The 13278-nt window shown below is 47.6% G+C and overlaps 1 protein-coding gene across 1 annotated transcript in view; it reads left to right on the plus strand.

Annotated features, from left to right (window-relative positions):
- Positions 1-4145: 4145 nt before the first annotated feature.
- Positions 4146-13278, plus strand: part of LOC119432562 (endothelin-converting enzyme 2-like) — a 68600-nt gene continuing 59467 nt past the window's right edge. Inside the window, exon 1 of the mRNA XM_049658300.1 lies at positions 4146-4184. Coding sequence (XP_049514257.1) covers positions 4146-4184 — 39 coding nt within the window. The remainder of the gene's footprint in view (positions 4185-13278) is intronic.

Genomic DNA, 13278 nt, shown 5'->3' on the forward strand with positions numbered 1-13278 from the left:
AGGTGAAGTTTTTGACAAATATAAGATACGCGCGAATTCCATGGCAAGGTCGCTGTCAAAACGCAAACCGACGTAATTTACGGATGATGTGTAGTCGATAGGACCTCCTGAACATGGATCACCTTGTGATCTATGTAATATCAAGTGAACTTTCTTGAAGATGCTTCGAAAACATATGAGTTGCGTTTTTAACACGTCAATGTCGGTTAAAGTTGTTGCAAACCAGTCCATTGCCTTCGTTGCTGATTCTTATAAAAGATAATGTGCATGATAAAACTGATTTGCACGAGAGACTAATACTGTATCGTGTGCACGCTGAAATATTTCAATGAGGGTTGCATAAGACAGATTGTTAACCTAAATGTTAAATATGATGGGGGCTTATATTTAACCTTGTGAAACACCGGCTTTGATTGGCGAAACACTGCTGTGAAAGATTTGAACTGAGACATACTGTTACCGGTCCCGGAGAAAATTATCGAGAAGTGACAAAAATAAACCACGGTATCCCATCACGAAGGTTTCGTTAACAACAAGTGATGACAGACACTATCAAAAGCTTTGCTTTCGTCGAGAAACAATGCGCATGCTACCTGGTTACCCTTCTAAGCAGATATTCAAGAAGTCGGAAAAGTCATCCAAAAGCGCCTGAGTGCCTTTGCCTTTTATAACGCCGTATTGCTGCGGTGACAATATGTTGTAAGTATAAAGGAAGCTGTTCATAGTTAGGGGTGTATGTTTCTGTAAGATTTGTATCCAGGCAGGTAAAATTTATATAGGCGCGCCGTATGTTCCGGGTGCGAGGTGAAGCATGTGATGGGGAGCGGGGAAGGATGACCGCTTCACTCATAGCGCGCGCAAGAAAGATGGAAAGGGGTGAGTCCAGCACCAGCCAATGGAGTGGAGGGGTTGGGAAGGATGGGCGCAAGTGAGCGCGCGTCTCCTCCTCTTGCACAACCGGCAAAGCCGCACCCTATCATGTAGGTAATATTCGGCGGGAGCAAAGTCTTGGGGAGGCGCGATGGCTGATGGCTGCATATGTGCTGTCTTCGCGCGCGCCTAGTGCTGGAGTTTACGTAATCTCGAATCTCCGAGACGCGTTGAAGGGAGAGGCAGCAGGAGCATTCGCTGCCCTCAGCTTGCTCTATTCATCTTCGTTAGCGTTGTGACTGCGTGTGTTCGCGGTCAACGACTGATATCGGTTCAAGTTGGCTTATGGCCGCGTCATACCATGCTTAGTAATATAATCAGTAAGCGAATGTTTACTCCAATTATACGGCTGACAAAACTACGAGCCTTACTTCATGCAGTTGTGGAATACTTTGCCATTACTTTCAGTGATGTCCCCTTTCGGGTAAAACTGCGACTCTATCTCTCCTCATAAAGCAAACTCATGTCGGCCGCGTCGTATGCGCGAAAACTTGGCGCTGTGCTTTCCGATACACGTGGTATCGAACTTTACGCAAGAACGGAGTACTGCGGTTCCACTACTCCAAGGGCAGATCTCTCGGCCACCACGGGGAGCCCATTCAGCCTTTTGTTACATGCCAGGAGGCCTGCACATGCTGTTTGCCCAGTTCGTAGCACTGAGGTTATTCTCATACCTCTTCGCCGTCATGTCGCCAGGATAAATGTGCCTTAATGCAACTTCTTCGTCACTTTCACTTTTGTGTTGCACACGCAATGAGTCATGCAGGACAAACAATACATATATGCTGTCTTGGTGGGCTTGATTACAGCGTCACGTCCCTTTGTAGGCTCTCGACGATAAGAAGGCGTGCTGGTATCTTTCGTTGGTATTGTTTCACTTCCTACGTCACTCTGAAGGTGTACATCAAGAAGTTTTTGTCGATCTATTATTCGCTGTTGCTGAATCAAATGCTTTAATATAAAGCGAAGCGTTATTTGCGTTACTCTCCCCCTGAAGGTTTGGTATATACAGGGTGTTTCGCTTAACTTTAGCCGAACATTAGAAATATGCAAATGCTACGTTAGTACACAGAAACATGGTAATGTTGTTTTTCATCGCTTGGAGATACTCAGATTATTTTTTGCAGACCGCCTAATTAGATAATTAGTCTTAATTAGTTATTTATTTATCAACTTCTCGATTCTTATAATTATATGAAAAATCTCAATGAGAAAATTGTAGAGAACACGAAAAACTACAGCTACAGCTTTCTGTTGCTCATACTTGCTACACAAAATTGTTTTTCGGAGTGTAAAGTAGCCCGCGAATACACGTAACTTTGCCGCGCGACCGGCCATTCGAGGCACGTTGTGTGTATTACCGGGCATCTTTCACGCTCGGAAAAAAACTTTTTGTAGCATGTATTGGGAGTAACAGAAAGCTTTATATGGAGTTTTTCGTGTTGCTCTACAATTTTCTCATTGAGACTTTTCATGTAAGTATAACACTTGAGAAGTTGATTTATTTATTAAGACTACCTAATTAGGCGGAATGCAGAAACTAATGTGTTTATAACCTTGTATATTGCCTATATCGCATTCAATACCGCATATATTGGGCCACTCTACGTATTGTGACACTCTGTTTATATGGTCGCAGTGATACTCGTCTCTCCACATGCACCTTCTCACCACTCTTCCCTCGAGAAACATCAAACATCGCCTTCGCCTACGTCACATCTCTGCCCCAACGTCTAACAGCGTGTATCCGCAGGAATTCCTGCTTGCATTTCGGCATAGCTTTCGGGCGGTGTAGATCATAACCGTAACAATGAAATGGGTCATCTGTGCGGCGCATAGACAAAAAACAATGGTATTTCATGTTGCATAGGCGGAAAATAAAGACAAATGCAAACATCGCATTTAGTTGTGCACCACTTATTTACACGCTTCACGATAGCTTCGCTTCACATGCATTCCAACGTATGCATTAGGTCTGCATAATTTTACCTCTCCTGCTCGTGTCAGTGTGTTTTTCTCTCTGCTTCCTATAATTCCTTTAAATCGCCTATGAGTCATATCTTGTGAAAAGAGGCAGAGAGAAAGCGAGAACTCATTAGAGGAAACCCTGAGAGAGGTCGGCCTGAGCTGGTATGCTCTGGCTTGGTACTTTGCACGGGGGAAGTAGGAAATGGGATCCAAATATAGTGATTAAAGATGATGAGGAGGACAGGAGGAAGGGATACGTATACTATGTAATAACAATTCGCATTGTAAAGTTTACGCAAACTCTATCCAATCGGCCGCTGTAGGTATGCGCCATCACCACGCATGCTTGAGAAGAAGGAGAATAAGAACGTTTCTGTGGCTAGTTATTTCAACATCTTAGCGTTTTACAGCGAAGCTTTTAAGGGCTCACCTTTCGATCGGCGCGTCCGGCAATAGAAAAAGCCAACGCCTCTTTTTAGGAGGCGTTGGAAAAAACACTCATTGGCTGTAGCGCGCGAGGGCGAGAGACGCGTGCTTTCACGGGGAGCGAGCGCACGGCGGAGAGCAAACGCGCCCGGCCGCCCTCTGCCGCCAACTCTCTCTGGGCTCTCGCCCTCATCTCCCCTAACAGTGTCGACAATGGCGTTTAGCCGTTCGTCACGTAGCCAGCGTTTTGACGGCGGTTGTGTGCGGTCACACAAACAACGCGCACAACTGTTGTCGACGGCGGTGGCGTTTTTCCCGCGTTCGCACCGAATGCGCGCGGCGTTGGTGACGTGTTTATGAAGAACGTGCCAATGTTTGCCGTACAACACACTATGGCGGTGTACCGTAGCGACCATAAGGCCATGGTCCCTGTGTTCACTAAATACATGAAAACCACCGCATCATATATATTTATTCATTCTTTATTCTCTCATTCTTTATAAAAACCAATTACACTATCAAATCCTAATAGTCATAATTGGAAATACATAATTCCCCCCATACTACAGCTTCGCTGGTCTTCCATCTCCACCCCAGTGGAAGGGCTGACAGTTTTCTTTTTCTTGTACTTTGCTTTTCTCATTTTCCAATAAGAATTTTCTTAACCTACAAACTGCCACCCGATTCTTGGCCTTAATGGGTACGAGCCGTGACAGAGGTTCATCATCATCTTCTGTGGCTGCCACGCTGTGCGCCTGCCTTCCAACTGCGCTCTTCGGATGTCACGTTCGTAGCGACGTCTCGAGGAAGTCTCCATCACTATGAACGGGACTTTGACGAGGCAGAAGCTCAAGCGCAAGGTAAACCCAAGTAGAGGCCTCAGCAGACTAGAGGGAAAGCCGTGCGGATGTAGACTGGCCAAGCTTCCGTGTAGCTTCCTATTCCCTATCAGCTGTCTTTCCGTCTTCACAGGTCCAGAAATCGAGGACATCGATCATGGGAGATACCCGTTTTGTTACGCACTGTCTCACTATGTGTAAAGTCCGAGGCTTGAAACGCTTGTAGAAGGTGACCACGCAACACTTTTGGGCTTCTCAGGTTCTTCAAGCTGGACCTGGTTTAAGGGCAGAAGTGTTTTTTTTTTTCGTTTAGCCGGCATCAGAGGGGTGTCGTTGAGGCCGAAAATGAATACGCGACCTCGAGCTCAGCGCCATGTGCTCCACAGACACCGAGGAACCAAGGCATTTCGGTGCTTCAAACTGTCTGTGCTGTGTAATTAACGCAGTGAGGTCAAGGCGAAATAGTTCCTTAATTATAACGTAGATGGCGCCCTGGCTTTGTAAATCAGCATCATTCCATTACCTTATCATTGACTGATGAGAGACGCGTCAGTGGCTGGTCGTGTGTCATCGGTATATTGTCGCAGAGTATCCGAGTCGAAGTTGCAAGTTATGGAAATAAAGATAGCTGTGATGCATGCGAATAAGTATGTTTTCCAGGCGCACCCACACCGTCTGGGCAAAATTATCGAAAGTCGTATTGTTGAGTGTTTTACTCTGCGTAAGGGTATACGAATGTACTTTTTGTGTTGATGGCATAGATGCGCGATAAAACAAAGCCGATAGCGTCCAATAAGGTGTCTAACATCCAGTGGCTAATCTTGTTCGTGGTGCGCAGTAGCGCCGACAACCGTCCTTTAACGTAACATTGCCTTATTTCCTCATTACGTTCTCTTTTCAGCCCAAATTAGCGCAGGCTGCGCTGGTAAGTTTATTTTATAGTTCTCTTTGTCGCCAACAGTCACCACACGGCAGACTTATTTTGGCACGGAAGCATATCAGGCGGTATCTAGCGTGCGTGACACGCTTCAAATGCGAAGCATTCTTCGAATGCAGCCACTTCTTTTGCAAGCGGGCGGGCGGGCGGCCGGGTGGGTATCATTTATCTGTTTAGGCACACTTGAGAGACCTAACCTATCTCGCCGTTTCCTTGGGCCAGTCCTTGCGCAATCACCGTGATAATACAGTCTAAATACGTGTGCACTAGGGTTAGTGCACACAAATTTGTGCCACTGGCTTTGTGTACTGAGCATGTGCGGTGTATCTCACCGCTTAGGTGGCCCGATGCCCATGATAATGCAGCGCATCTCACCGTTTTCGTGAGCCAGTCTCGGTGATATTGTAGTCTAAAACATGTGTGCCACAGGCGGGACTGGCAAAGTGGCACTAAGTATTTGCGCTGCAACAACCGCATATGTGCCAGTACGTATGTGTACCTGGGGCCCTTGGGTATCTACAGCTGGGTTTCACTTTGTCTTCAGTCCAATATATCGTCATGACAAACATTATGTGTTGCTTATCAATAAAAACACTACAGCATATCATCTCCACGGAACCATTCCTTACACAACGTTTACACTATTTATACATTCCCTACAAGTCATGAATGCTTCCAATTACGTTGATGTCGACTACAGTTTCTTCTGCCATATTATTATTGCGATAGCAATTATATGGACACTCGAGGCGCATTTTTGCCGTTTGGTTGGCGTCGGCGTCACCGTCGCCGTGATGTTCCGTATAAATCTATGGGCGATAACACCGTCGCCGCGCGCCGTATGCTGTATGTGCGAGTGATAGCGTGCGAGGGGGAGCCGGCAATCGCGGCGCAATCTCGCACGTGCAAGAGAGGAAAACGGGAATGAAGCGCCCCGTCTTCCGTCGCATGCTAGGTTCCGGGGCGGGGGGATCGTTGTTGTACTCCTCCAGCAAGTGCGTATTCCGCGGTCGCGCGCGCCGTTTTCCGTCGCATTCTAGGTTCCGGGGCGGGGGGGGGGGGGGGGGGGGGGGATCGTTGCTCCTCCAGCAAGTGCGTATTCCGCGGTCGCTCTTCCGTCGCATTCTAGGTTCCGGGACGGGGGGGGATCGTTGTTGTACTCCTCCAGCAAGTGCGTATTCCGCGGTCGCGCGCACCATACCTTCAAAGCGATCTGCGTTGAGGGCAGAGTCCAGGTACGCCGACGACTCATGCCTTTGTGCGTGCTCAGTTTTCGCCGCTCAGTTTGCTGGAAACGATAGACAGCAGGAAGGTCATTTCGCTCGCTGCAGCCGCCGCGCTTCGTCGCGCCAGCGTTTTGACAGTGAGTGTCGGCGCTCATCGAGTGTGATGGGTTCATGTTTGCCTGTGCGCGCTGAGACCATGCTTGTTCATTGAGTTAGTAGGCCTATGTTTATAAGTTTATACGGCCGGTAAAACTACTGTCGTTACTTCGTTTAGCTGTCCCCTAATTTGCTATAGCAATCGATGCTTAACCTTTCGGACGAAACTGCGGCTTGTTACTCTCTTTTTCGATGCCGTTACGTGATATTAATTGTTTCTACAAAAGTCACGCATCACCTACTAAACCTGTAAAGCAAGGCTCACAGATACAGCAATTAACATTTTCACCATCAAATAATAATTTGGTCGAATAATTTTCGCATAGTCTCCTCATATCTTGAGGCCTGACCTGAATGCGCGTTAAAATTAGTTAAAATATGCATGTATTCAAAAGCTGCGCATAATATTCACTGCCGCAACGCCTATACTGCATAGGTTTATCTTTTCCGGAGCTGTGCTTTCATTTTATATCAATCGTGTTTTCTTCACACCACCGTAACTGCTAAGTTTTTCCAAATTTTCCCTTTTGTAACAAATTTGTTCCTCTCGACAACCATATGAAAAGTGAAATTTTCCACACCCTTACTATTCCGCAAAAGTCTGCCACTTTTCTAACGTATAGGCATCCTTGACTTTTTCATGTTGAGGATATTTTTTTTCTAAAGCGCAATGTATTTCGTGTTTATTCTGGGTAGGGCCACATGTCGCTGTTACAAGCTCGTGTTCCAACAACTCGATGGACGGCACATAGCAACACTCAACATGAGAGGCTACTAGCAATCTCGCACCTTCCCCGCAGGGGCGTCTGCGCAAGCAGGCGTTTGGTGAGTTGCGCCACCACGTACCTGAGCACATGGGGTTGGACCCTCCCACGCGTAGCCGTGCGTGGCTTAGCCGTGTCTGGGGAAAGGGGGATCCTGGAGGTTGAGCTAATGCCGGGTGTTTGGACCTTTAAGGCCCCCCGGCGGAGGCAACACACCTCTTTGGCCTCTGCTTCACATAGACGGCACCCCCGGACTGACCCACCCGGGGGAAATCGGCGGTCGCCTTTTCCTGTCCCCCTCTCCGATCTTTTTCTTCTCTATTTTTCTGTCCTCACTGTCCTGTCACCTCTTCTCTTCAGTTACTTCCTCACTTTTCATAGGCGGCTTGGGTTAACCTTGTGTAGGTGCCCTCCCTTGGGTTTGTATATAAGGTTATAGCGGCAATGTACGGCTGGCGCCTGCAGCCTTACACGTTAAGTGCTGCAGCGTCCCCTTGTTGGACTCCGAGGTGGGTGGCTGCCATTGCTGCCGAACTACACCAAATTGCTATGGGAACACCCGCTTTTCCTAGGCTTCTTGATCGTCTCCCTCAGAAGAGGGGACGCACCGATGAGATTATAAACTTGTTCACCCGACCTAAAGACGTTTTCCCACGATTTCAAGTAGTCCACAGTGAAAGAACCGAAAAACTAGCAAGAACCATATCCCCATTTGTAGTTGCAAAAAGCTTGACCAACGCACTAGGCCCTGGCTACAAGGTCACCAAAATGCCAAGCGGGAGACCTTCTCCTTGAACTACATGATAAAGAACAATACAATAGACTCGGCAAACTTGTTACTTTTGGTGATGTCCCAGTTTCCGTTTCACCGCATCGATCCATGAACACAGTACGGGGGGTAGTATCTGAAGCAGACCTCATCGACCTATCTGAAACCGAACTGTTGGAAGGATGGAAGGAGCAAAATGTCACGAATGTGCAGCGCATTGTTATGAGACGGGACAATAAAGAAATTCGCACGAAACACCTGATACTTACCTTTGAATTGAGCGTTTTGCCACAAAGCATTGAAACAGGCTACACAAAGACATCCGTAAGACCATACATCCCAAATCCTAGGCGATGCTACCAATGCCAAAGATTCGGCCATGGCTCGCAGAGCTGCCGTGGTCGACTCACCTGTGCTAAGTGTGGAATACAAGGTCATGCCTCAGACAATTGTGAGGCCACACCTCACTGCGTTAATTGCGATGGTGACCATCCAGCATACTCCCGGTCCTGTCCAAGCTGGAAAAAAGAAAAAGAAATTCTAACACTGAAAGTCCGTGAAAACATATCGTTCAGGGAAGCACGCAAAAGGTGCTCACCATTCCACACTAACCACTTATGCTGATGCGGCGCGTCAAGGGGCAGCGTCGCAGCGGCTACTGCCACCTGCCCAGCCCGCGCGCAGCGAGCTGTCGCTTGTGGCTCCTGCCCCCAGGGTGGAAGGAGCTAAGTCTACTCCACCCAACCAGCGAACAGGCCCGGTTACCCTAGGGTTGCCGGCACCACAACAGTCCTCGGTGGCAGCCTGCGCTTCGCGTAGCGAACCCACAGGCCCGCCAGCAGCTCCCACGGTGGGTGCAGTCAAGGCTGCCTCACCCTCTCCGGCCCCTGCTGGTGCTGGCAACAGCCGGCGCAGCTCAGGCCCAAAGGCAGCCCCATCGACATCCGGGCTGGTGGGCGCAAATGTCTCGTCCTTCGCGGCGAGACTTTCTCGTGAAACTTCTCGCTCGCAAGAGCGCGTGTCCGGCGCCTCACAAGAGGCAATGGACACCACACCCACCCCGACGGCGCACCAAGCGCCTAAGGAGCGGCGAGGTTCCCTCGACCGCTTCAGAAAAGACAAATCCCGCGTTACAGGGCCTGGAAAGGGCTCTGTAATCTAATGCAACACTTCCTTTTTGTTTTTAGTACACACAGCACCCATTTACATTCAGTATGGCCACACAAATTATACAATGGAACATCAGAGGCCTTCTTAGGAACCTCGATGATGTGCAAGAACTTCTCCACAAACACAATCCAAAAGTGCTGTGTGTACAGGAAACTCATTTAAAATCGACACATACAAACTTTCTTCGACAGTATGTTACGTTTCGTAAAGATCGCGATGATGGTCTCGCATCATCAGGCGGTGTTGCCATTGTGACTCACAAAAGCATAGCATGTCAACGTTTGCAGCTGCAAACGCCCCTTGAAGCAGTGGCAGTTCGACTGATTCTCCTTAACAAACTCATCACCATTTGCTCGCTATACATACCCCCACATTACCGCTTACACAAACACGAATTTCAGTCCTTGATAGACGAATTGCCAGAGCCCTATCTTGTTCTTGGCGATCTCAATGCACACAACAGTCTGTGGGGCGACGCTCGCATCGATGCGCGAGGCCGTCTAATTCAAGATTTTCTTTTCTCATCCGGTGCTTGTCTGCTTAACAAAAAAGAACCTACATATTATTGTCTTGCAAACAAAACATTTTCCTCTATAGACCTCAGCATAGCTTCTCCATCCATATTACCTGAACTTGAATGGGAAGTTATAAAAAACCCTTACGGGAGCGACCATTTCCCAATACTGCTGAGAGCACCAAGACAATACGAATCTCCACCACATGCTCCCTCGGTGGAAGGTCGATGCAGCGGACTGGGATAAATTCCAAACACTTACCAGTAAGCTCTCGTGGGCTGACATTTCATCGCTCGGAATTGACGGTGCCATCGAGTATTTGACTAATTTCATAATTGATGCAGCTTCTAAGTGTATTCCCCAAACAAGTGGACTTTCTAGCAAACGCCGTGTTCCGTGGTGGAATGAACAATGCCGGAACGCACGTAGGCAGCAGAACAAAGCATGGAGGCAGCTTCGCGATTATCCTACTGCTGAAAACCTTGTCAGTTTCAAGAAAATCAAGTCCCAAGGTAGGAGAACACGCAGACAAGCCAGGAGAGACAGCTGGCAAACATTTTTATCAAGTATCAACTCGTACACGGATGAGGCCAAGGTTTGGAACAGGGTGAATAGAGTAAGAGGACGACAAACACATCCGCCTCCCCTGGTACACACGCAGGGAGACAGCCTGGAGGACCAAGCGAACCATCTGGGTGCACATTTTGAACATGTGTCCAGTTCATCACACTATTCTCCAGCGTTTAAAAGATACAAATCAGCAATAGAAAAACAAAAACTGGACCGAAAGAGCACCGGAAACGAGCCATATAACCTACCTTTCTCCCTAGCAGAGCTGCATGCATCACTCACCTGTTGCAACCAATCTGCCCCAGGCCCTGACCGTATACTATATGACATGTTGAAGAACCTGCCCTCTGAAACGAAGAAAACCCTTCTCTGTCTCTATAACTCTATATGGACCTCCGGCGAGATCCCCTCTGCCTGGAAAGAGGCCATAGTGATCCCTATCCTGAAGCAGGGCAAGGATCCATCGTCCGTATCGAGTTACCGGCCCATAGCTCTAACAAGCTGCCTCTGCAAAGCTTTCGAGAAAATGATAAACCGTCGTCTGATACATTTCCTAGAATCAAACAAGCTGCTTGACCCATACCAGTGCGGTTTTCGCGAGGGTCGATCCACCATTGACCATTTGATACGTATTGAGGCACAGATACGTGAAGCTTTTGTTCACAAACAATTCTTTTTATCTGTATTCCTAGACATGGAAAAGGCCTACGACACCACATGGCGGTTTGGAATACTGAGAGACCTCTCCCACTTTGGTGTACGTGGTAATATGTTAAATGTCATTGAAAGTTATCTGGTGAATCGCACATTCCGTGTTCGAGTTGGCAATGCATTATCACGACCTTTTGTGCAGGAAACTGGAGTGCCACAGGGTGGGGTGCTCAGTTGCACTCTCTTCATTATAAAAATGAATTCCTTGCGTCTATGCATCCCACGCAACATGTTTTATTCAACGTACGTCGATGATATACAGATTGGATTTAAATCATGCAACCTTGCAATCTGTGAGCGGCAGGTTCAACTTGGTCTGAACAAGGTGGCTAAATGGGCAGACGAGAATGGGTTCTGCCTAAATCCACAAAAGAGCACCTGCGTCCTTTTTTCTAGAAAGAGAGGACTGTACCCCGACCCCGACATTGACCTGCAAGGACAGCGTCTACCTGTAAAAACGGAACATAAATTCTTAGGCATAATTCTTGACACAAAGCTAACATTCATACCACACCTAAAACATCTAAAAAACAAGTGCATGAAAACAATGAATATTTTAAAAGTGTTGTCACGCACTACATGGGGTAGTGACAGAAAGTGTCTGTTAAATTTGTATAAAAGCCTCATACGAACACGCCTAGACTACGGGGCCATAATTTATCAGTCAGCCACCCCAACCGCGTTGAAGATGCTGGACCCCATCCACCATCTAGGTATTCGCTTGTCTACAGGTGCCTTTAGGACAAGCCCTGTAGAAAGCCTTTACGTGGAATCCAATGAGTGGTCCCTCCACTTGCAGAGGACCTACACAGCTTTCATGTATTTCCTTAGAGTGAATGCAAACAGTGAACATCCCTCATATTCCACCGTAAATGATTTGTCCAGCTCCCACCTCTTTCATAACCGACCTGCAGTAAGAGAGCCCTTCTCGTTGCGTGTGAGAAGTCTGGCTGAGGAAATGGATGTCCCACTCTTTGAACATCGTCTAATGACACCCACTATACAGGTCTCACCGTGGCAGTGGCAGATTGTCGACTGTGATTTGTCCTTTTTACATGTTACGAAGCACGCCCCGGTTGCACACATTCGAATGCATTTCCTCGAACTGCAGCATAAATACTCCTGTCCGGAATTTTACACCGATGCATCAAAGTCTCATGCTGGCGTCTCTTATGCAGCGGTTGGCCCATCATTTTCAGATGCCGACGCCCTGCACCCCCAAACGAGCATTTTCACAGCAGAGGCTTATGCAATACTGTCGGCTCTTAAACATATCAAAGAATCGAAAATACCAAAAGCAATTATCTACACAGACTCGCTGAGCGTAGTAAAAGCTTTAAAATCTCTGAAAAGGCACAAAAATCCTGTAATAGTATCGCTTTATTCATTAATATGTAATATTTATGCGTCTGGGCAGCATGTTGTGGTGTGCTGGGTGCCAGGACACCGAGACATCGAGGGAAATGTACTGGCAGACCAGATTGCCACATCCATCGACGCAAAAGCTGGAAACACATCCATGCCCGTCCCTGTTCCCGATATGAAGCCATATCTACGCAAGAGACTTCGAGCCCACTGGCAACGTTTGTGGGACGCCCAGAGTCTAAACAAACTTCATTTAATTAAGCCTCGCTTAGGGAACTGGCCATCCACCACGAAATCTAGAAGAAATGATGTCCTATTCTGTAGGCTCAGAATAGGACACACTTACGGCACGCACAATTACTTGTTGTCTGGAGGCGAACCCCCGACCTGTACTAGATGTGGGGAGGTACTTACTGTACTTCACATCCTAGTACAGTGTCCACTAATAGAACCTGAAAGAAAGAAACACTTTGTCCAAGCCTATAGAGAGAATATACCCCTACACCCAGCGATGTTTTTACATAATGACCCGGTATTTCAGCACGAATCAGTTATAGCCTTTTTAACCGACATCGACATTTTGCAAGTTCTTCGCCCGAGAGATTCGTAGCAGGGTCCTCTTTCAGAGGACGCTGCTGCGACAGCATTTTGAAATGCACTCTCCTCCAGGCTCTTGCTTCTAAGGGTCTCTGTGAGGCAGTAGTGCCTAGTATCGCTCACAGCTTTTTTATACCATATTATATTCATTGCGCCCCTATCACATCATTGTCATGATCTTATTAATTTTGTCTTTTACGCACCTTTAGTGCGCAGGATTTTAGGCCCCTTTACAGCCACCCTAAACCTACCCACTGTCATTGATCATACCATTGCTCACTCAGTACACCACGTCTTGGCGCTCTTTGGCCATAGCTGGCCCTTGCGCCAGAAAA

Source organism: Dermacentor silvarum, chromosome 11 (genome assembly GCF_013339745.2).
Source record: "Dermacentor silvarum isolate Dsil-2018 chromosome 11, BIME_Dsil_1.4, whole genome shotgun sequence".
Taxonomy (NCBI): domain Eukaryota; kingdom Metazoa; phylum Arthropoda; class Arachnida; order Ixodida; family Ixodidae; genus Dermacentor; species Dermacentor silvarum.